We start from the raw sequence: 19,492 nt of genomic DNA, 5'->3' as shown, positions 1-19,492 counted from the left end.
ATGAACCATTACAATGAGATTCATTTTAGCCTCTTTAGATGGGGGTTGGGACGTGAACTCCTCAAGTATTCTGCCTAATCATCAGTGTGATTTTTACATATTCTCATCCTTACAGGGTAGTTTTTCTGGGAGGATGACTGTAAGGGAAAAAAAAGTAGAGGACTTTTAGTAGTATAAATTTTTGCCTCTTTGGGACTCAATTTCCTAATTTTGGGAAATAAGAAGGCAGTGTTAGAATACCTTGAATGTCCTATCCAGTTCTAGATCTTGTGACCTCAGAACCCATAGGGAAACAGTCCTTACCTGAAGAAATATTTCTGAAGAAAACCCCGAGACAGTGCCAAATCACTAGGGTCATGTTCCATTTCTCTTTCTCACAAGCTTGTGGACTTCTCAGTGCTAGTAACTGATCATTCCTAAGAAGTGGACAGATTTTCAATTCCTAGAGACCCTTACTAACATTACAAGAGTATTACAAGTCTCTTTCTCCTTTTTCCTTCTAGTACTGCCGAAATCCTGATGGTGATCCCAATGGTCCTTGGTGCTATACAACAAATCCTAAAAAACTCTTTGACTATTGTGATATCCCCCAGTGTGGTAATTCACTTTTCTCCTTTTTCTCTTTTTTCTTAAAACTCTTGAAAGATGTAAAAATAATTTTCTAGTCACATTTTCACATTTCTGAGTAAGATATCTTAATCTTGTCACAAAATGCCCTTTTATTCTCCAGAACAGTCTACCAAACCTGCTGGAGGTGCTCCTTTTGGCATCTTAACATTGTATGAAGGCTAATGGAACATGTGAACTCTCACAAGATGAAGAGCTCACTTCTATTCTCAATAATAATAAGATCCCAATAATAGTCTTTCTTATATTTCTGTACAATTCTTCATTGGAATGGACTGCCATTTAGATACTGCAGAATGGTCTGCAATATTTATGTAGTATATTCATATTGACCATACACTTTTCCCTTTATGGCTTTCATTCTTTGGAATTCAAAGTATTTAATGACAACAAACCATATGGCATCATTGGAATTATTTCTGTTTAAGAGATGAGCTTTTGATTAATTTGTAGAACTTTGGGGTTATTAAAGCACTGCACAAGTTTTCCCAATTACAGCCCAGTCTCCCATTTTCCTTCTATTCAATTGTATTTTTTTATTTACACTTCTCTCCCTCTCCTGAATTAAGTCTTTGTGCCAGAGCCATGCAAGGGCCATTGCATGCTAAGTTAATGTGATCAGCCTGCTGGACTTATCTTGGGTCTCCTGGATGATGACATGACCTCCATCTCTTGGGGTTAGGCTCCCTCCTTCTATCTTTGAGTTTTATGGCACTGGATTTTTAGGATCTTCTCTGGAATCTCAGGAAAAAGATGTGAAGGATTTAAAGCCCCTGATCCTACACTGTTCTAGTCTGAGTATTGTGTCTATCATGGATCTTTGGGTTTTCTCAGAGGAGCTCTCTTCTTTTGCTATACCCAGACGCAGAATTTCACCAGTCTTCTGGGAAATCCTTCTGGAAGGTCACCCCATTTTGGCAGTGACTTGCTGGCAAATCCTTTTTTCTATTGCCTGTGGATTTTTGGGTAACTTTTCTTCAGTTCTGGGATAGAAAAAGTTATTTAAGGTAGATTTTCATCAGATTTATCTATCATTATTGGATCTGATACAAAATAAGAAATTGGAAGTTAGGCAATCCACAGCCAGTTCAGGCAGCTGGCTAGAAGTAAATTTCTTTGGAAATTCAGGGTGCTGTGTTGCCTACTACTATTTTGGAAGGTTTCCAATGGGTCTTTTCCAAAGATATTTGTGCCTACATAATTTGTCTATTTTGACCCTTACTTATTAATCATTCTTGAATTGAATGACTGACAACTTAAGCCCTTTCAAAAGCCTTCTCTTTCCTTCCTCAAGTCTCACCAACTTCATTTGACTGCGGAAAACCCAGAGTAGAACCAGTGAAATGCCCAGGAAGAATTGTGGGTGGGTGTGTTGCTCAACCCCATTCTTGGCCCTGGCAGATCAGTCTCAGAACAAGGTAAAATGCTTTACTGTTACATTCCATATATTACTTTCAAACAAGTCTTTTATTCAAATATATTTAACTATGTACTGATATTTCAGAAGTCAGTAATTTAATTATTGATAGGAATGAGACAGAAAACAAACTAACCAAAACATTCCTCTTATCTTTGAGAGAGAGAGAGAGAAAAAGAGAGAGAGAGAGAGAGAGAGACAGAGACACAGAGACAGAGACAGAGACACACACAGAGAGAAATAGAGTAAGAGAGAGACAGAAACAGAGACAGAGAGAGACAGAGAAGGACAGAGAAGAGAGAGAGAAACAGAGACAGAGACACAGACAGAGATAGAGAGACCCGGGTGGGGTGAGGAGAAGGTGGGGAGGGGGAGGGGAAGGGGAAGGGAGAGAGAGAAAGAAAATTGAAGTGAAAGCTTCCCCTAGTGGACCAACCTTGAATATATTTTATCCTCTCAGGGAGTCCAGAATCCAAAAATCTATTCATGCTTAAAAATAAGTAAAAATTAAAAAAACTCTTTCTAATGGGCTCTGTTTCAAGAGCACAATTATTTCTGAATATGCTTCTCTCCTACCCCATCTCCAAATTTAGTCTTCCTTTTTAAAAAGTTAACTTTTTTTTAAAAGTTGACAAAAATTTTTTAATTGACAACTTGTAGTTCCCAGTCTCTCCTGAGACAAATATTCCAATCAATAACCAGTGAAAATAAAACTGGAGGAATGTTGATAGTTTTATCCATACTATTCTGACATCTTCTAATAGTAATAAGAGGAAGGGGAATTAGTATTTATATCAGACACAATCATTTAATCCTCATAACTCTGTGAAGTAAGTGCTGCTATTAATGCCATTTTGTAGTAGAAGAGGGCAGCTAAGGGGCAGCTAGGATAGAACTCCAAGCTTGGAATTAGGAATATTCATCTTCAAGAGTCACAATAGTGTGAGCCTGGGCAATGTATAAGCCTGGGCAATTTACTTAACATTATTTGCCTCAGTTTCCTCATCTGTAAAATGAGCTGTAAAAGGAAATTGCAAATACTCTAGTATCTCTGCCAAGAAAACCCCAAATGGGTCATGAAGAGTTGGACACAACTCAAAAACAACTGAATGACAACATAATTGAGGAATGGAAGGCAAACAAAATTTAAGTGACTTGCCCAGGATCACAAAACTAGAAAGCATATGAGGTTATAGTTGTACTCTGGTTTTCCTGACTTTAGGCCCAGTACTTTATTCCCTACCTATATTTTATTGGAATAGAAAAATATCCTAGATGATAAAACTTCCTCTCCCAATCCAAATAGATACTTTTTCTAATCTATAGAATTAGAGAATTGCTGGGCTTGTCCAGGGTTACATAGTCAGGATGTTTTGGAAGTTAAGACTTGAACCCCAATTTTACTAGTTTTGAGGCCTTTATGTCATGCTTTCTTTCTTTGGACCTATTAAATATTTCATTTTTATAGCATCTCCTGTCTCCAGACAGTCAATGTTTTGGGGAATATCTCCAAGAGATAGGACTTCTAAGTTGAAATCAGCCAAACTTCTATAAAATTGCCCATTGGGGAATCTTTTGCTATGACCTACTTGCATACCATCTCTTTGATGGCTTTCATTCTTAGCAAAAGGTCTCAAAAATAAAGTCTTTGATAAATCTGTGGCTTGTTATCTCCATTAGAGCAGAAAGCTAATGAATTCAGCACCATGGACTCAAGCAATCTTTTGGTGAATGGCCAAAGACATAACATCTGCCAGCCAACTGACAAATACAGGGGTCAGGGTGGGGGCTTAGCCGATCCAGTCAGAGCATAAATCAAAAGAATGCTGATAAATGTTAAAGCTCTCTGAAAACTCACTGCATTATTAACATTTTTTTCATTGCTTTAAGTCTAGACAATCAACAAAACAATAAATCAAGACATGATTTATAGGATTTGTTGATTTCTGAGGTGTAATAAAAACTCATACTGAAAATATAATATTTGGCTTTCCTGAGCCTGTGGAAGCTGGCTCCAACACATCCCTGGTAGAGATGATCATTAGAAATCCACCCAGAAAATTTCCAATGCTAGAAAACATAGGTGAAGCATGTAGCCCATTGATAGTGAGTGTTAGAATTCAAAAAATAGATCCAATCTCCGAGACCTGTGTTCTAGTCTCTAAATGAGTCCTTAGGTCATTCTGAATCTAAGACTCTTTATATAATACCTGGGATAGGATGCCATAATTTTTAAGAATCAACCAATTGGTCAACAAGCATTTATTAAGCTCTTACCATGTGCCAATTTTTAAGAATCAGTCGGTAGCTCAACAAGTACATATTAAGTACTTATCAAGTGCTAGCACAATGATCACAGCCTATGCAGGGGACTCAAACTATGGCCCGTGGGCCAGATGTGGCAGCTGAGGATGTTTATCCCCCTCACCCAGGGCTATGAAGTTTCTTTATTTAAAGGCCCACAAAACAAAGTTTTTGTTTTTACTATAGTTTGAGGGACAGTGAACTGGCCCCCTATTTTTAAAAGTTTGAGGACCCCTTTTAGACCCTTCTAGCTTTGAATTTCTAGGATTCTTTTTTATCTAGGATGGATTATATAGTTTGTATTATGGCCAGCCTTAGATGCCTGACTGACATCTTAGTAGGAAATGAATAATCAGTTCTTCAACTAAAACCTGCCTCTCTCCTCTAGGTTTGGTGGCCACTTTTGTGGAGGCACACTCATAGCTCCACAGTGGGTGCTGACAGCTGCTCATTGCTTGGAACGGTAAGTTGGCTGCTAGTAGTAATAACTGCTAAGTAGTCCTGAGAACCATTACCTTCAATGTGGAGGGCAAGTTCATGCACGCTGTGAATCTAAGTGAGCAGCAGGATCAAAAGCACTTAACCATTCACAGGCCTGACAATGCTATAATTCATGGGGTTAGGAAGAGCCAGACACAACAAATGGCTTGCATTTTCCCAATTTTCCCAAGATAATCAATACTTATTCCTGTCATCCCTTTATGGTTTCATTTCTCTCTTTCCCAACTTCTTTTACTACTATCTTGTGATGCATTTAACCAATCAATTATTAGATATTCATTAAGATCCTAGTAAATGCAAAGCAGAAAAGCAGACAGGAAATTTCCCTGATCTCAAAGAATTTTATAATTTGATGGAGGGGGGGATGGATGCTATGGGATAGCAACAATAAATTTAAAAAAACAAGATAAAAGAAAATCAAATAAGTGCAAAAGAGAGATCACAGAAAAACATGCTGAGACATTTGAGATTCAAGCAACAAACATTTATTTTAAATGCCTACTGTGTGCCCAACAATGTACTAAAAATACAAACGAATAACATGGTCTTTACTGTAAATAGCCTGCATTCTATCATATGGGTATATATACCTTTGATTTGGGAGCAGAGTGGAAGACAGAGATGTGGTTAGGTGAAGTTTCAAGGAAGAGATGTTTAGAGCTTGGATTTGAAGGGAAACGCTTTATTGTTTGGTGATCGTGCCAGAGGGCAAGATTTTTTCAAGGTGGGGAGGGACTTCAATGAACAGAGACAGAAAGAGAGAAGAAGAAGGAGAAAGAGAAGAAAAAGTAGAAAGAGAAGGAGAAGGAGAAGGAAAAGGAAGAGGAGGAGAAATGAAAAGATGGGATGGTTTGGAAAATAGACTGTTTGAAGGAATAGTACCTTGAAGAGGGCCTTGCCTATTAATATAAGGATTTTATGTTTTATTCAGTATATTGGGGAGCCATGGAAGGGTCTCTTAAGTTGAGGAATGTGATGTGATCCTGGTAGTGTAACAGGACATTACTACCTATAAGGGTAATGAAGGGGTGAACTCAGCTTTTGAATGAAGACAGAATCCAAAGGGTTTATTTTAAGAGAATCATTTCTGCCTTGAGGATGGTATTTCAATAACAACATGCCCTACCTTTAATTGTACTTCTTATTACAGCTTCAGCAGGCCTTCTTCATATAGAGTTTTCCTGGGCCTACACAAGGAAATTTCTCCAGAACCATTTGCTCAAGAAATAGAAGTTGGTCAGCTGTTCAAGGGGCCCTTTAATACAGACATTGCTTTGCTGAAACTGAGCAGGTATTAATTGATTCACCCATGGCAATATAATAGATCTGTTTAGTCCTAGGTGTTATATACCTAAAGCAGCAGCCACAAGATGAGCAGGAAATCCATCATGCTGGGATGAGTACAAGAAAGCTGTTACATTTTCAGTGTGAGCATTTATGTCTCAGAAATCATTGCCAACTCACTATTTGATTTATTGTTTTGTGGACTGCCTGGACTTAAGAACTTTTAACTAACTAAACAAAAAATGTGTGTGTATATGTTCATTATTTCAATATTGAATACAATTAAGCCTTACAATAATCCTATGAAATATTATTGTGACCATTTAACAGACAAGAAAATTATGGGCAAAGAAAGATTGTCTAAATCAAAAGCAAGGTTTCTATTATTATAGCTGGAATCATTCAATAAAACATTTTAAAGGTGAGGCATTGTGCTCTAGTGCTAAGAACTGGAGATAGAAATAAGAAAAAGAAATACAACCCTTGCCCTCTATGGGCTTAATGGGGAAAGACACACACACACTAAGAAGCTGGAAAAGGAGAAAGGAAAGAGGGAAGATGGAGAAATCCAAAGGACTATGGCCAAGTGAGAAGTGAAAAGATGGTTGATCTGAACACTTTCTTTAAAAGGAGGACTCATCTGTTAAAAGTCAACCAGTTTGATTAAAAAAAAAAGATCCTGGATACCATTATCTAGGAGTAAAAGTTATGTCAATAAATAACTTTGGGGTATATTGATTTAAGGCTCACAACTGTACTTAGAGAGATAGCATACCCAGTAGGAAGGCTGGAAAATAATAACATTGAAATAAAACAACTAAAAAAACACTGGTTTTGTCTTACTCTGTTTTGTTTTTTACTTTTAGACCTGCTATTATCAATGATAAAGTAATCCCAGCATGCTTACCTTCACAAGATTTTATGGTGCCTGATAGAACCCTCTGCCATGTCACTGGCTGGGGTGAAACTCAAGGTAAGAGAAATTCTATGGCACTAAGACACAGCTGATCTTTATCTATTTTTTGGTGAAATGATCTATATTTTGGTGTTTTCTAATTGAGAAAATGGTCATATTTCTGAATATAAATCTGTATTACTAATATTATTCCTTCACCCCTATCTTTCTCTTTAGAATATGTAGTTTTCAGAGACCCAAAGTTAGTCTGTTTCAAAATAAATGAGAATTTATTAAGCCTTTTCTACATACTAGGTACTGTGCTAAGCACTCGGCATCTCAAGGAAGGCACAAAAGACAATTATTGCTTTAAAAAATAAGAATTGTATGGTTCAAATGGCAAATAACTTCAGTGGGATGACAAAGGCAGTGTTTCCTATGAGATAAATTCTCATAGTGGAAGCTTCCAAAGGATATCATTTTATGTTTAGAACTGGAAGGAGCTCTAAGGCCAACTGATACAAGCCTTTCAGTTTATAGAAAGAAACTGAGGCTATGAGATTTGAAATGGCTTGTCTAAAGTTACAAAGATAAGAAATAGTAGAGCTAGTATTTGAACTTGTGTCATGAGTTCAAATAAGGGTTTGCTTAGGTTGCACAACATAGTTTCTATGATTATAGCTGGAGTGAGTCAATAAATATTTATTAAATGCCTACTATGTGCCTGGCACTGTGCTCTAGTGCTAAGCTCTGGAGATATTCGTTAAAAAAAAAAGAAAGACAGCTCCTGTCCTCTGGGAGTTTATAGTCTAATGGGGGAAGAACATATGAAACAAAGTTGGGAAAGGAAAGATTCCGACTTCAAATTGTCTTTTCTATTATATTGTGTCGACCCCTCAGCAGTTTTTATAATGTTTCCTTAGTTAAATAGGCTTTTGACAAAAACTCAAAAATTAAGAATCTCTGTTCCTTTTTCTAACTTATGAATTCCTAAGAAGCCAGTCAATAAGTATTTATTTAATAGCCATTAGGTACTAGGCACTGTGCCAAGTGTGAGAAATATACAAAGAAAGACAAAATATAGTTCCTATTCTCAAGAAGTACACAGTCTGAGTCAACATGCAAATAACTATGTATTAAAAAAATACTATATAGGATAAATTGGAAATAATCAACACAGTGAAGGCTAACTAAAATTAAGGACAATTTTGAAAAGGTAGGATTTTAGTTATAACTTGAAGGAAGCCAGGAGGATATAATAAGAAAGGAGAAAGTTTCAAAAATGAATGACAGAGAAAATGTCTGGAGTCAGAAGATGGGTTGTTTTGTGTGAATTACAGCAAGGAGGCTGGTGTTACTGGATTCAGGAGTATTGGAGGGGAGTAAGATAAGAGAAAACTAGTGAGGAAGAGGGAAACTGGGTTAAAAGCCAAACAGGGGACTTTATATTTAATCCTGGAGGGAGAATTTATTGAATGAAGTGATGGTAGTAGTGGTGATAATATGGTCAGATCTGAACTTTAGAAAAATCAATTTGATAACTGGGTGGAGAATGGATTAGGCAAAAGATAATTGAGATGTAGAAACCATTAATTGTTGTTCAATACGTTTTTCAGTTGTGTCTGACTCTTTATGACTCCCCCCAAAACCAACCAGCTGGTTATTATAACAATCCAGGCTTGAGATGATAAGAATTCTGTATCAGGATTGTAGTAGCATTAGAGGAGGAAAAATGGCACATGAGTAATTAGTTACAAAGGTAAAACCAACTGGACTTGACAATACATTGGATATATGTGATGAGAGAGAATGAAGAGTTGAGATTACAATTTAGGTTGTAACCTGGGTGATTGAGAGGATCATGGTAGAAAACTGAAGCATGGGAAAAGTGATAGTAATTGATAGTAATAAATAATAATAAAGAGGTCAGGAAGAGGGGATATTTGTTGGGGGAAAGATGTTGAGTCCTAGAATCTTAGTGCTGGAAGTGACCTTAGAAATGTAGAATTAAATCCTACTATCATGCAGAAATTTACTAACATCCTCAATACCAATTGGCATATATCCCCACCAAGCTATTCAGGCTTTTTAAAAAACTTTTCCCTCACAGAGAATATACTACCTAATAGAAATGCCCTAGATTAGTAATTTTAATAATAATAACTAACATTTATATAGCTCTTCAGGATTGGCAAAACAAAATTACAAATTTCTCATTTTATGTTTGCAAAATTTAGGCAGATTGGACACTACTCTCATTCTTGTTTTACTAATGAGGAAACTAGATAAATACAGCTAATAAGTAGCCGAAGTGAGATTTGATTTTGGGTCTTCCTCACTTTCAGTCCTAGAGGATTTGCATTCCTCCAGATCAACCAACCTATGCTTACACATGTTGTTCCTAAAGACCCCAAAGCCTTATTCTATACTTAACAGAAGATGAAGACTTGAGCAAGGATTTTTGATGAGTTTATCATCAAATTTGACATGACCTTTTTGAGTATAGGGACTGTCTTTTGCTTTTCTTTTTATCCTCCGGTCTTAACAAAGTACCTGACACATTCCTGCTTTTTGGCTGCCAGGCAGATCTTACTAAACTGAAGAGGCATTGTGACATACTGTCGTTTGAATCTGGACAGGTTTATCTCCATATAGTAGTATGATGATTGATGCAATTTCAATTATTGTGATGGTCACCAACTAATGGAGGCTATCTACTAAGATTCCAGTTGATGAGAGTGGAATGCAAGCATTGAAGGGACTTGCTTAAGATCACATAGCTAGTTACTACTGGTAGATGCAAGATTTGAACCTTCTGACTAATAATCCAGCTTTTGATACCATGCATCCACCCGTTGTGATCATTCCTGAAAGGCTGATGAAGCCTTCCTTTTCCTGACAATGCTAGATGTTGTAGAATTAGCACCTGACTAAAAGTTAGAACTGGTTTCTTTGCTTAGTCCTAGTTCTGACCCCACCTACCTGTGTGACTGGGCATTCTGAAGTCACTTCTCTGGGATTTTCCTTGTTAACTAAGCAAGAGGATTAACTAGTTGGATTTGATCATTTAATTTGTCATGATAAGAACTTATATGTAAGAATTTGTTTCTACCAAATCTATAACTCTGGTTATCGACTTCTTTTCTTCCCTTCCCTTCCCTTTATATAAAAATTACCATAGAACTTCCAATCCCTTCCCTTTCAGGAAAAGTGAAATGAAGAACGATGCTTGATGGATATATAACAACCTCAAAATCCATTCTGAAATGGCTTCCCTTCCCAATAACTGAAGCCCTTCTGTTCCCTTCTGTACTTCTGGCTCTGTCTCCTCCCTATTGGAAATTCTGCCCTTATCTAAATGTCACAATAGAATAACTTGTTTATCCACTTTCTATAAAATAATAATTTTATATTATTATATAAAATAATTATATTTTTTGAGTTTCAATTGAATTGAGTATTGAGTATCAGAAGGATTAAATAGTTTATCCTCACACAGTTAATCAATGTTAAACTCAGGATTTGAACTCATCTCTTTCAGTTAAAAAAAAGTAACAGGTTTGAAATAAGTAACTCAATTTCCTTAATGGTAAAATGAGGATGATAATAATGGCTTCAAAAGATTATTATGAAGAAAGTACTTTGTGAACCTTAAAAGTAGCATTTAAGCATGAGAAATTGTTAATTTCCATGCTTCTTTTATTTTCACAATATTCTCTTGCTCCCAGCTTATTCTCTTCATAATTTACTAATTTAATCATTGTTAATTTGCTTGATGTTAATCGAATATTGTTGCATTATGTTTCCTCCCTTCCTCCTCTAAATTTACTTCTGCGCAGAACAAACACCCCACCTCCTCTTTGTTTCTCTTTTGGCCACAAGATGACAGTATCTTCACACAAACAATTTCACCCATAACAAAATCCTTGAAAGCTAATTGCTCAATTACTCATTGGTATATGGAAAATACATTATTGGACCCTACTAATAATAATAGTAATCACATATAGAGTACTGGAAATTTTACAAACTACCCTACCCAATGGTTGAGTTTTAATACCATGATTTTATAGATCAGGATGCTGACAGAGGTAAAGTGACTTGTCCTTGGAAGTTCAATTAGTAAATATTTAAGACTAGACATGAATTTACATCATCTGCCATCTAGTTCCAAGTTCAGTGCTCTATTTACTTTGTCACCTACCCTCTCCTGCTAAATGAGCACGTTGTTTTTTTGTTTTTTTGTTTTTAATCAGATTTGAAATTCCATTGGCATATGGAACTTCCTGTTTAGAAACTCCCATTTTCCAACAGAGATGAGCAACTCCTCAGTAATTTATAATCTTAAAGAATCGCCTGGGGCCACTGAGAGTTTGAATAATTTATTCAGAGTTATACAATCAACATGAGTCAGAAGTGGGACTAGTTGTTTCCAGCTTTTTTTTTTTTTTTTTTAAACTCCAGAGCCTGAAAACTGTATCTGATTCTCCTTTTAAATAAATTCCTTAAAGAATGACTAGGAGCTTCAGGCAGGAAATTTGATGAATAAGAGGAAGTAGAAAAGTTTTGTTCCCATCCATTCTAATTGATTGAGTCAATCAAAAAGTGCTCTAATCAACAAAAGCAATCACTTTTAAGTAGCTGGAATAATTGTGAATCTTACCTTTCTTGCCCAACCAAGTTAATTGAAGGAACAGAAGATGCTTTGTCTGGAGAAGAGATTAGAGGGGGCCTAATAGCTGCCTTTAAGGCATAAGGGATAATTTGATAATTATCTCATTTGATCCTCATAACAATCCTAGGAGTTAGGTGTTGTTACTATCTCCATTTTATAGATGAGAAAATTGAGGCAGAGGTTAAGTAACTTTTATATTAAAAGTTCTTTGATCCCAGAGCTAGAAGGGCTAGAAGTTCGAAAGTTGCCAAAAAGGTAAATTTAGACTAGATAACAGGGGCAAAAAACTCCCTAATAACTGGAACTCTCCAAAAGTGGGATGGGCTAGCTCAGGAGAAGGTTCTTCCTCACTTGAAATTTTCAATCACAAGCTAGACAACCATTATATGCGGTATTTGTTCAATCATTTTAGTTCTGTCCAATTCTTCATGACCCTTTTTTGGGGTTTTGTGTCAAATATGTTAGAATGGTTTGGTATTTCCTTCTCCAGTTCATTTGGAGATGAGAAAACTGAGATAGACAGGAATAAATGACTTGCCTAGGGTCACACAGCTAATGCCTGAGGCTGAATTTTTAGCTACTGCACCACCAAGCTGTGACAGAGAGGATTTTTGTTATGGTATATGTGGGACTCCATAGTGTCTGAGGCCCTTTCTGGATCTGAGATTTTTAGGGAGCCCATAATTTTGCATAGTTTGTTTACTCTCTGTTCTCAAAATGAAATAAAATGTAATACAAGTGTTTTTTTTTTTTTTAATGAAACTAATGTATATACTTTCAATATATTGGGTAACTTACTTAACCTCTGTCTCAATTTTCTCATCTATAAAATGGAGATAGTAATAACACCTACCTCCCTCCTAGATTGTGGAGGTAAGATAATAATTATAAAATTATCAAGTAAGATAATTATAAAAAATTTAAAAATTAACTTTCTGTCTAGCTTCCTTGTGATTGAGGTGAAAATCATTGCACTGGAAACATCATGTCTCTGAGTACAATGTCCAGTGCAGGATCTGACACATAGTACTGCATAAATGCTATCATTGTTGTTATTGATTTATTTGTCCATTTAAATTAAGACAAATATTACAATGCTTAACAATTTTTTCTGACTTGTTAGTCCTAAGACTTTCATGGGAACCCATTTGATGCTTTTTAAACCATTTCTTTGCTTTTCTCACCCAAGGTACTGCTGGAAAAGGTCTGCTCAAACAAGCCAGTCTCCCTGTGATTGAAAACCGTGTATGTAATCGCTATGAATATTTAAATGGAAAAGTAAAATCTACTGAACTTTGTGCTGGTCATTTAGTTGGAGGTGTGGATAGCTGCCAGGTAAGAAAATGTTCATGGATGCTAATCTGAGGCTACACTTGGGTTTGAATGCTGTGACAACTCACTCTGGTTCCTATGTTGCACAGTTCAGTGAGACACACCAGCCTCTCCCCATAATGTTGCTTAGCCAAGACCATGAAGAGTATCAAATCCAATGACAAAGGTCATTGTCTCCACAAGGGCATGGCAGAGAAGCTTCCCTGAGCATAGATTCTTTAGATCTTTTCCATTGGCAGAGATGATCAGACTAGCTGGTGGAATCTCAGATCTGGAAAGAATGAAATTCAAGGAAATTTTAGAAAGGGCATACTGAGCAGAGATGCATCGTGTCTAAACCGGTAGCAAGCAGGAGCCCCTTGGCAGGCCTGGGGGGTATCTTAGGAAGAAAGAAATAGGATGTATGATGAAGACAGACTTAACCAATATCATGTTTTTGTCCAAGCTTGACCTTGTTTAATAAAAGTAAAGAACAGTGAAGGAAGTGATGAATTTTTATGATAGTTTCTACAGTTTCTTTAAGTGAAATATTCAAACTGATTTCATGAGGTTTATAAGCAAAGGATTCAGCCCCAAATATTGTGCAAGGAATACAGCCCTCTCTCAGTAAATTATTGTTTGATAAAATATTATTGTTATAATAGTAATAATATATAATAAAATAATAGTATTATAAAAACATACAAGAAAGATTCTAAAAAACAAAATTATAGACAGTCATTTTTCATGGAAGAGTCATTCTATTAAAAGATGATGCTGTTCCTCTCATTCAGTCATCACATTTGATTACTGATTGCTGCATTTTTCTTCATACAGGGTGATAGTGGAGGACCTCTGATTTGTTTTGAGAATGACAAATATGTTTTACATGGAGTCACTTCTTGGGGTCTTGGCTGTGCTCGGCCCAATAAACCTGGTGTTTATGTTCGAGTATCAAAGTATGTTTCTTGGATTGAAGAAGTAATGAGAACTAATTAATTGGAGAGAAGAAATTGTGAAGCAGTGACTTTATGGTGATCAGCATACAGGTAGAAGACATAATTCAGAAGTAATTCACAGTAATTGAACTAAGACTGGGTGTTATTAGCTGTGAGTGATACCATCTTGACAGTTGTTGATGATTTATTTTTGTGTGTGCACCAGCTTTCCATCTTATTAACTGCTTGATGCCATATTAATAGAGACTCAGCTGTGACATTTATTAAAAAAATAAATTCTCTACTTTCTTTGGCTTGAGCCTTTTTTATCTTTGAATGAAAAAATATAAGAATAAAAGCTGATTTTAAATGTTTATACTTCCTTGTTCATCTGTATAAAAAGTCACTTTTCTCTAGTTCAAGATTACTTGATTACACCAGTCATATGATGTTAAAATTAACTAACTTAAGGGGGAAAGATCTACTTCTCAGGAATTGTATAATAAAGAATGAGGACACAGACTATAAAAATTACTACAAAGGGGATGTGATATACCAATGGGTCACCTACTCCACTACTCTTGCCAACATGGAACTAAGTAGCACAGTAGATGGAGTACCAAGCTAAGAGTAAGGAAGATCCAAGTTCAAATACAGCCTCAGACACTTGTTAGCTATGTGAGCCTAGCCAGATAAGTCACTTACCTCTATTTGCCATAGTTTCCTCATCTGTCAAATGAACTGGAGAAGAAAATGGCAAACTATTCGAATACCTTTGCCAAGAAAACCCCAAATGGGGTCACAAAGAGTTAGATATGACTGAAAACAACTGGACAACTTGTCAATGAAGGTCTGCTTGACGCACATCTTTGATGTCATTACTTTTGCCACTGAAGAGATTTTTAAAAAGCAGCAGCATGCATGTGGAGTTATGACAAGCAACCCTATTCTTAGAAATGATCTCTATCAGTAACTACTTTTCTTTAGCCAATTATGGGGAACATTGAACTTAGTGTTACTGTCTATAGTGGGCAAGAGAAATGTAATTCAATATTGAGCTAAGTGTCCGAATGTTATCCTTGAGCAGAGTAGAATCTAGGAATCCTGCCAAAATCATTAGGAACGACAACATATACATAAGTCTACATTTATTTTTAAGCAAGATTGCTTGCCTAAAAAAATTATGCTATTGTGATAATGAGGTGAAACAAATCTTAAGGCTGAATTTTCAGTTTTTTATTAATGTCCCAGGTAATTTGTGTGTTTTTTAAAAACATTTATCACATTTCTCCCTCCTCCAAAGAAATAGGACTTCTTGCCTCTACTACCCCACCTCACTACTTCCACAAAATTGTGTTTTAATTTTCTCTACTTATAAACTATCTTACTAAAATGTAATACTTCCTTTTTTTTTCAGGTGGTTAGCAAGCATGAAGGGCAGCAGGTGGAGTTAGGAAGATGAGCCTTCCTGCACCTAAATATGGCTTCAGATATTTACTATATAATAATATAAGATCCTTTTTGCCTCGGTTTCTTAATCTATTGAATGAGCTAGAGAAATAAATAGCACACCACTCTAGTATCTTTGCCAAGAAAACCCCAAATAGGGTCATGAAAAGTCAAACATGACTAAATTAATTGAACAACAAAAAAACAAGCATGAATGTACATTTCTGTATCAGACAGAATAGTGACAGAAATATTTGAAAGTTTATTCTTTCAGTTGATAGTAGTGTTCCACTTATGATATATATATATATGTATATACATATTCCATAAATATCATGGAATATTATGAAATCATAGAATATCAAAGACTTTGAGTGATTAAAGTATCAGATCATTTAAATTTCTAATGGAGAGCCCCAGAGTAGGTGTAAATACATTACTGAAAAGATTTACACAGAAGTGACATAAAGAATCTCAGTAAAGGTATATGGGGAAAAAATGGTGATGGGCTCATTATGTAGAAAGAAGTAGGGTTAACCAAAGGACTGCTCATGTGTCCCACTAGTATTTATACAATATCAATAAATGTTGAGCAAGACAACAGTACATTGTTTGCATCCCTCTTTGACTGATTTATGGGAAGGTTTAGTATCTATACAATATCAGTAGATGTAGACAAGGTTAACAGTGCATTAAATACATCTCTCCTTGGTGATTTATGGGAAAGTCATTCAACCTAACTACCTCATTCTTTTTTGCTACAAAATTAAAGCGTTGAATTATATGGTTTTGAAGATCGCTTTTAGCTGCACAATTATATGATTCTGTAGTTGTGATTCACTTTGTGAAAAGCCTTGGAATTGCAGATTGCTACTAGTGAGAGAGAATTTAAGAAATTATTGAGTCTTATCAATGAATTTCCTATGTGTGATGCTGATGCTTTGAGAGATTAAGCAATTTGTCCAAAGTCATAGTTCATTGACCAGATGCATTGCTGCTTTACAACTATTAAATTTAAAACTCATCACCAACCAACATCATGTCAAGTGTCTACCCCTTTGAAATTTATCTATAATCAAGCCTGCTTACCCTTCTGAACAAGAATCCAAACCAAATAAGGGTTGATAGCTTATATTTCTTTATGCTTTAAGGTTTGTAGATTATTTTCTTTATACTGTATCTTAACATTTTTGAGAGGATGAAACCAGAGTTAAAATGTTGTACTTTGCCCAGGTTCATACAGTAAACAAAAAGCAGAGCTGGGCTTTGGATCCATGTTTTCAGGTGTAGTGATCCTTCCATTATACCAGTTATTTCCTTAGGGAGAGCAGTAAATTAATCAATGACTGAAGATGCTCTGGTGGGAAAATCCTAGGAACTATAAATATTCCAAAATGAGACAAAAGGTAGAATTGTGAATTAAACTTATTATTAAAACACTTTAAGAAATAAAAGGAATCCAGAAGCTAGGACCTAAATGTTTTTTTTTAAAGGGCTTTTTTCTTATTTTCCTAATCTCTAGACCAGGATGTATTTGTTACTGACCACAACATGAAAAGCAAAAGTGTTTTGATCTGTGGAAAACTGATCAGACTAATATGCCTTTGAGAATTTTTCCTAAAGGTAAGAAGACCATCAATAATTTTTCTTGCCAATTTATCATTTTTATTGTTATTGGAAGTAATGTAGCTTAAAGATACAAAGGTGAAATTAAAGAGTGGAAAAGTCTCTTAAAGCTAATGCACTTAAGGGAAAAAAAGGAACATCAAAACAAATATGATTAGTGAAGTCATACAGTATCACTAAAATCCAAAGGAACTTGTCTGACACTTTATAAAATGAACATTTAACATTTAAATCAGTTGTGATATAAGGATTAAAAGTATAGGTTGTGATTAACACACATGTTGTGTACATATATACAACTATATCTATCTATATATATATACACTGTAATAGAAATTCTCTTTAACATTGTCTAGATCTCATGTTTTTATATCCCTCTACCATATGTCCCAAGAAAAATAATATTTAAGAATATTATATAAGGTACATACTCAATCCAAAAATATAACATACAAAGTAGAAAACCAAAAAACACTGATGTCACTCAAGGATATTTTGTGATGTCTAAGAGCACTTACCAAACTGGATGTTAATTAGTTTAAGCATGGTTATACATACTCTTCATTTTGTATTAAGCATTGGCTCAGTCCTTGGATAAACAAGAATTGGAAGAAGTGAATAAGAAATCTCTATGCCTTATTAAATACATCTATCACCAAGAAACAAACCTAACAAATAAAATACAAATCACTTCAGTCTTTGAAAATGCAGAGAACTGTGAACTTATCAGTAGTGAAGGCCAACAGTTCTTTTTCATTAGACTAAAGATCTGGCTCTAGGTGTCCATTTTAGGAAAAAAAAATTTTTTTGGATAATCACAGGGTTAATCTTGAGTAATAAATAATCTAGTCAAAATATGAACTGTGTAGCAAATGATTCTTTGTAATAGCACAATACCTAAACCAAACTAAGATTTGTAGAAACTGACAGGAGAGAAAGGGAAAACCAAATTGGTAAATGCATAACCCTATGTTCAAGATTAGAAGAGATGGTAAAGGTTCAGCACAGTGTTGCCTGATATATTTAGGATTCCAACATCAGGATTCCTAAATCTTGGTCTTCAATGTGGCACTTTTACTGTTCAGTCACATTTTGATGAAGTCTCTCCCATATTTTTTCTTGTTGACTTGAATTGGATTACTGATACTCAGGTCAGCAACACCATTCCTAAATTCTGTTTGTTTCCATTTCCTGACTTGCTGGAGGAATCCTTATCAGGATGGGGAGGACATGTTTTGTCATTCATCATAGAATCTTTTCTCCTTTTTGCATCAGAAGTAAACGACTCCAGTCCAAAAAAATTTCTTGGCTCCATGAAAGCTGCTCAAGAAATTGGCTCTTTTTTTGACATAGATACATGTTCCAATCTCCAGAAAGAAGTACTTATTCTTCCTAATTTTATACAAAAATATACTGCATATTTTAAGTCCATGTATTGTACTTGAAATGCAATATATATAGTACAGAGAACTTGTTGATATTAGAATGAAGTTGAAAATGAAACATACATCCTTGCAAGTTGTGTTTTACTGATTTCAAAGGAATATCTGATAGGAACCAGGTTCCCACAGTAGAACCTCACACTAAATACTTTCTTAAGTCTGGCAAGGACTCAAGTGTGAATGCTTGTTACTTGACTTTTCTTCTTCTTGTTTCTTTTATAGAAATGTGGGCTAGCAAAATACAAAAGAAAAAAGAAATTTTACATAGTCAATGAATTAGAGGAAAATAAAATAAATTTCACAAACATATTAGTCAATATGGAATTATTTTGGGTTATGGCCACATGCTCATTGATAGTATCATGTATTATCTTTATTTTTTACTGAGAAAGAGATGGTTTGAAAATGGAACTGTTTGTTGCTTCAAAAAAGTCATTAGATGTGAGACAGCAGTACTGGTAATATGAAAAAATAGGTAAGTGAAAAGATTATTTTAATAATTTGGAGAATAAGCAACTTGGTTTTGGAGTAATTAGGAAGGGTGATAAGCTAATGTTCATTGAAGGCAAAGGTGACCAGGATTTTGATGGAACTATATCGTATCATATAAGGGCTGGTTGAAGAACCTGGAACTATTTAGCACAGAGAAGTGAAGACTTAGGAGCATGATATGTGCCTTAATATGGGAAAAAGATTTTGAACTATTCTGCAATGCTATAGGGGCAAAACTAGCAGCTATGGGTGTAATTACAAAAAAAAAAAAAAAAAAAAAGAGTATTACCCTTACAGTAAAGGGAAAAAAAACAAACTTCTTAACAATAAGAGATGTCATAAAATGTAATGAGCTGCTCTGGAAAGTAGCAGGACCTCTAAAACTTGAGATTTTTTTTTTTTGATTTTTTTTTTTCAAGGCAATTGGAGTTAAATGACTTGCACAGGTCACACAGCTAGGAAGTGCTAAGCATCTGAGGATAGATTTGAACTCAGATTCTCCTAACTCTAGGACCGGTACTCTATCTACTG

At 35.3% G+C, this 19,492-nt stretch overlaps 2 protein-coding genes across 3 annotated transcripts in view; one reads left to right on the top strand and one right to left on the bottom strand.

Annotated features, from left to right (window-relative positions):
- PLG (plasminogen) overlaps nucleotides 1-14,326 on the top strand; it is a 62,508-nt gene extending 48,182 nt beyond the window's left edge. For both annotated transcript variants that reach the window (XM_051998055.1, XM_051998054.1), the window contains exons 13-19: nucleotides 504-597; nucleotides 1,922-2,045; nucleotides 4,737-4,811; nucleotides 6,000-6,140; nucleotides 7,000-7,106; nucleotides 12,893-13,038; nucleotides 13,852-14,326. In XM_051998055.1, coding sequence (XP_051854015.1) covers nucleotides 504-597; nucleotides 1,922-2,045; nucleotides 4,737-4,811; nucleotides 6,000-6,140; nucleotides 7,000-7,106; nucleotides 12,893-13,038; nucleotides 13,852-14,013 — 849 coding nt within the window. In that variant the 3' untranslated portion in view covers nucleotides 14,014-14,326. The remainder of the gene's footprint in view (nucleotides 1-503; nucleotides 598-1,921; nucleotides 2,046-4,736; nucleotides 4,812-5,999; nucleotides 6,141-6,999; nucleotides 7,107-12,892; nucleotides 13,039-13,851) is intronic.
- A 2,717-nt stretch (nucleotides 14,327-17,043) lies between these two features.
- The window catches only part of SLC22A3 (solute carrier family 22 member 3), a 118,598-nt gene continuing 116,149 nt past the window's right edge, over nucleotides 17,044-19,492 (bottom strand). The window contains exon 11 of the mRNA XM_051998057.1: nucleotides 17,044-18,700. Within this exon, the coding sequence (XP_051854017.1) occupies nucleotides 18,640-18,700 (61 nt within the window). The 3' untranslated portion in view covers nucleotides 17,044-18,639. The remainder of the gene's footprint in view (nucleotides 18,701-19,492) is intronic.

The sequence above is a fragment of the Antechinus flavipes genome, chromosome 4, assembly GCF_016432865.1.
Source record: "Antechinus flavipes isolate AdamAnt ecotype Samford, QLD, Australia chromosome 4, AdamAnt_v2, whole genome shotgun sequence".
NCBI lineage: Eukaryota > Metazoa > Chordata > Mammalia > Dasyuromorphia > Dasyuridae > Antechinus > Antechinus flavipes.
Note: the sequence above shows the minus strand (reverse complement) of the source record. Positions and strands in the feature narration are given on the sequence as shown.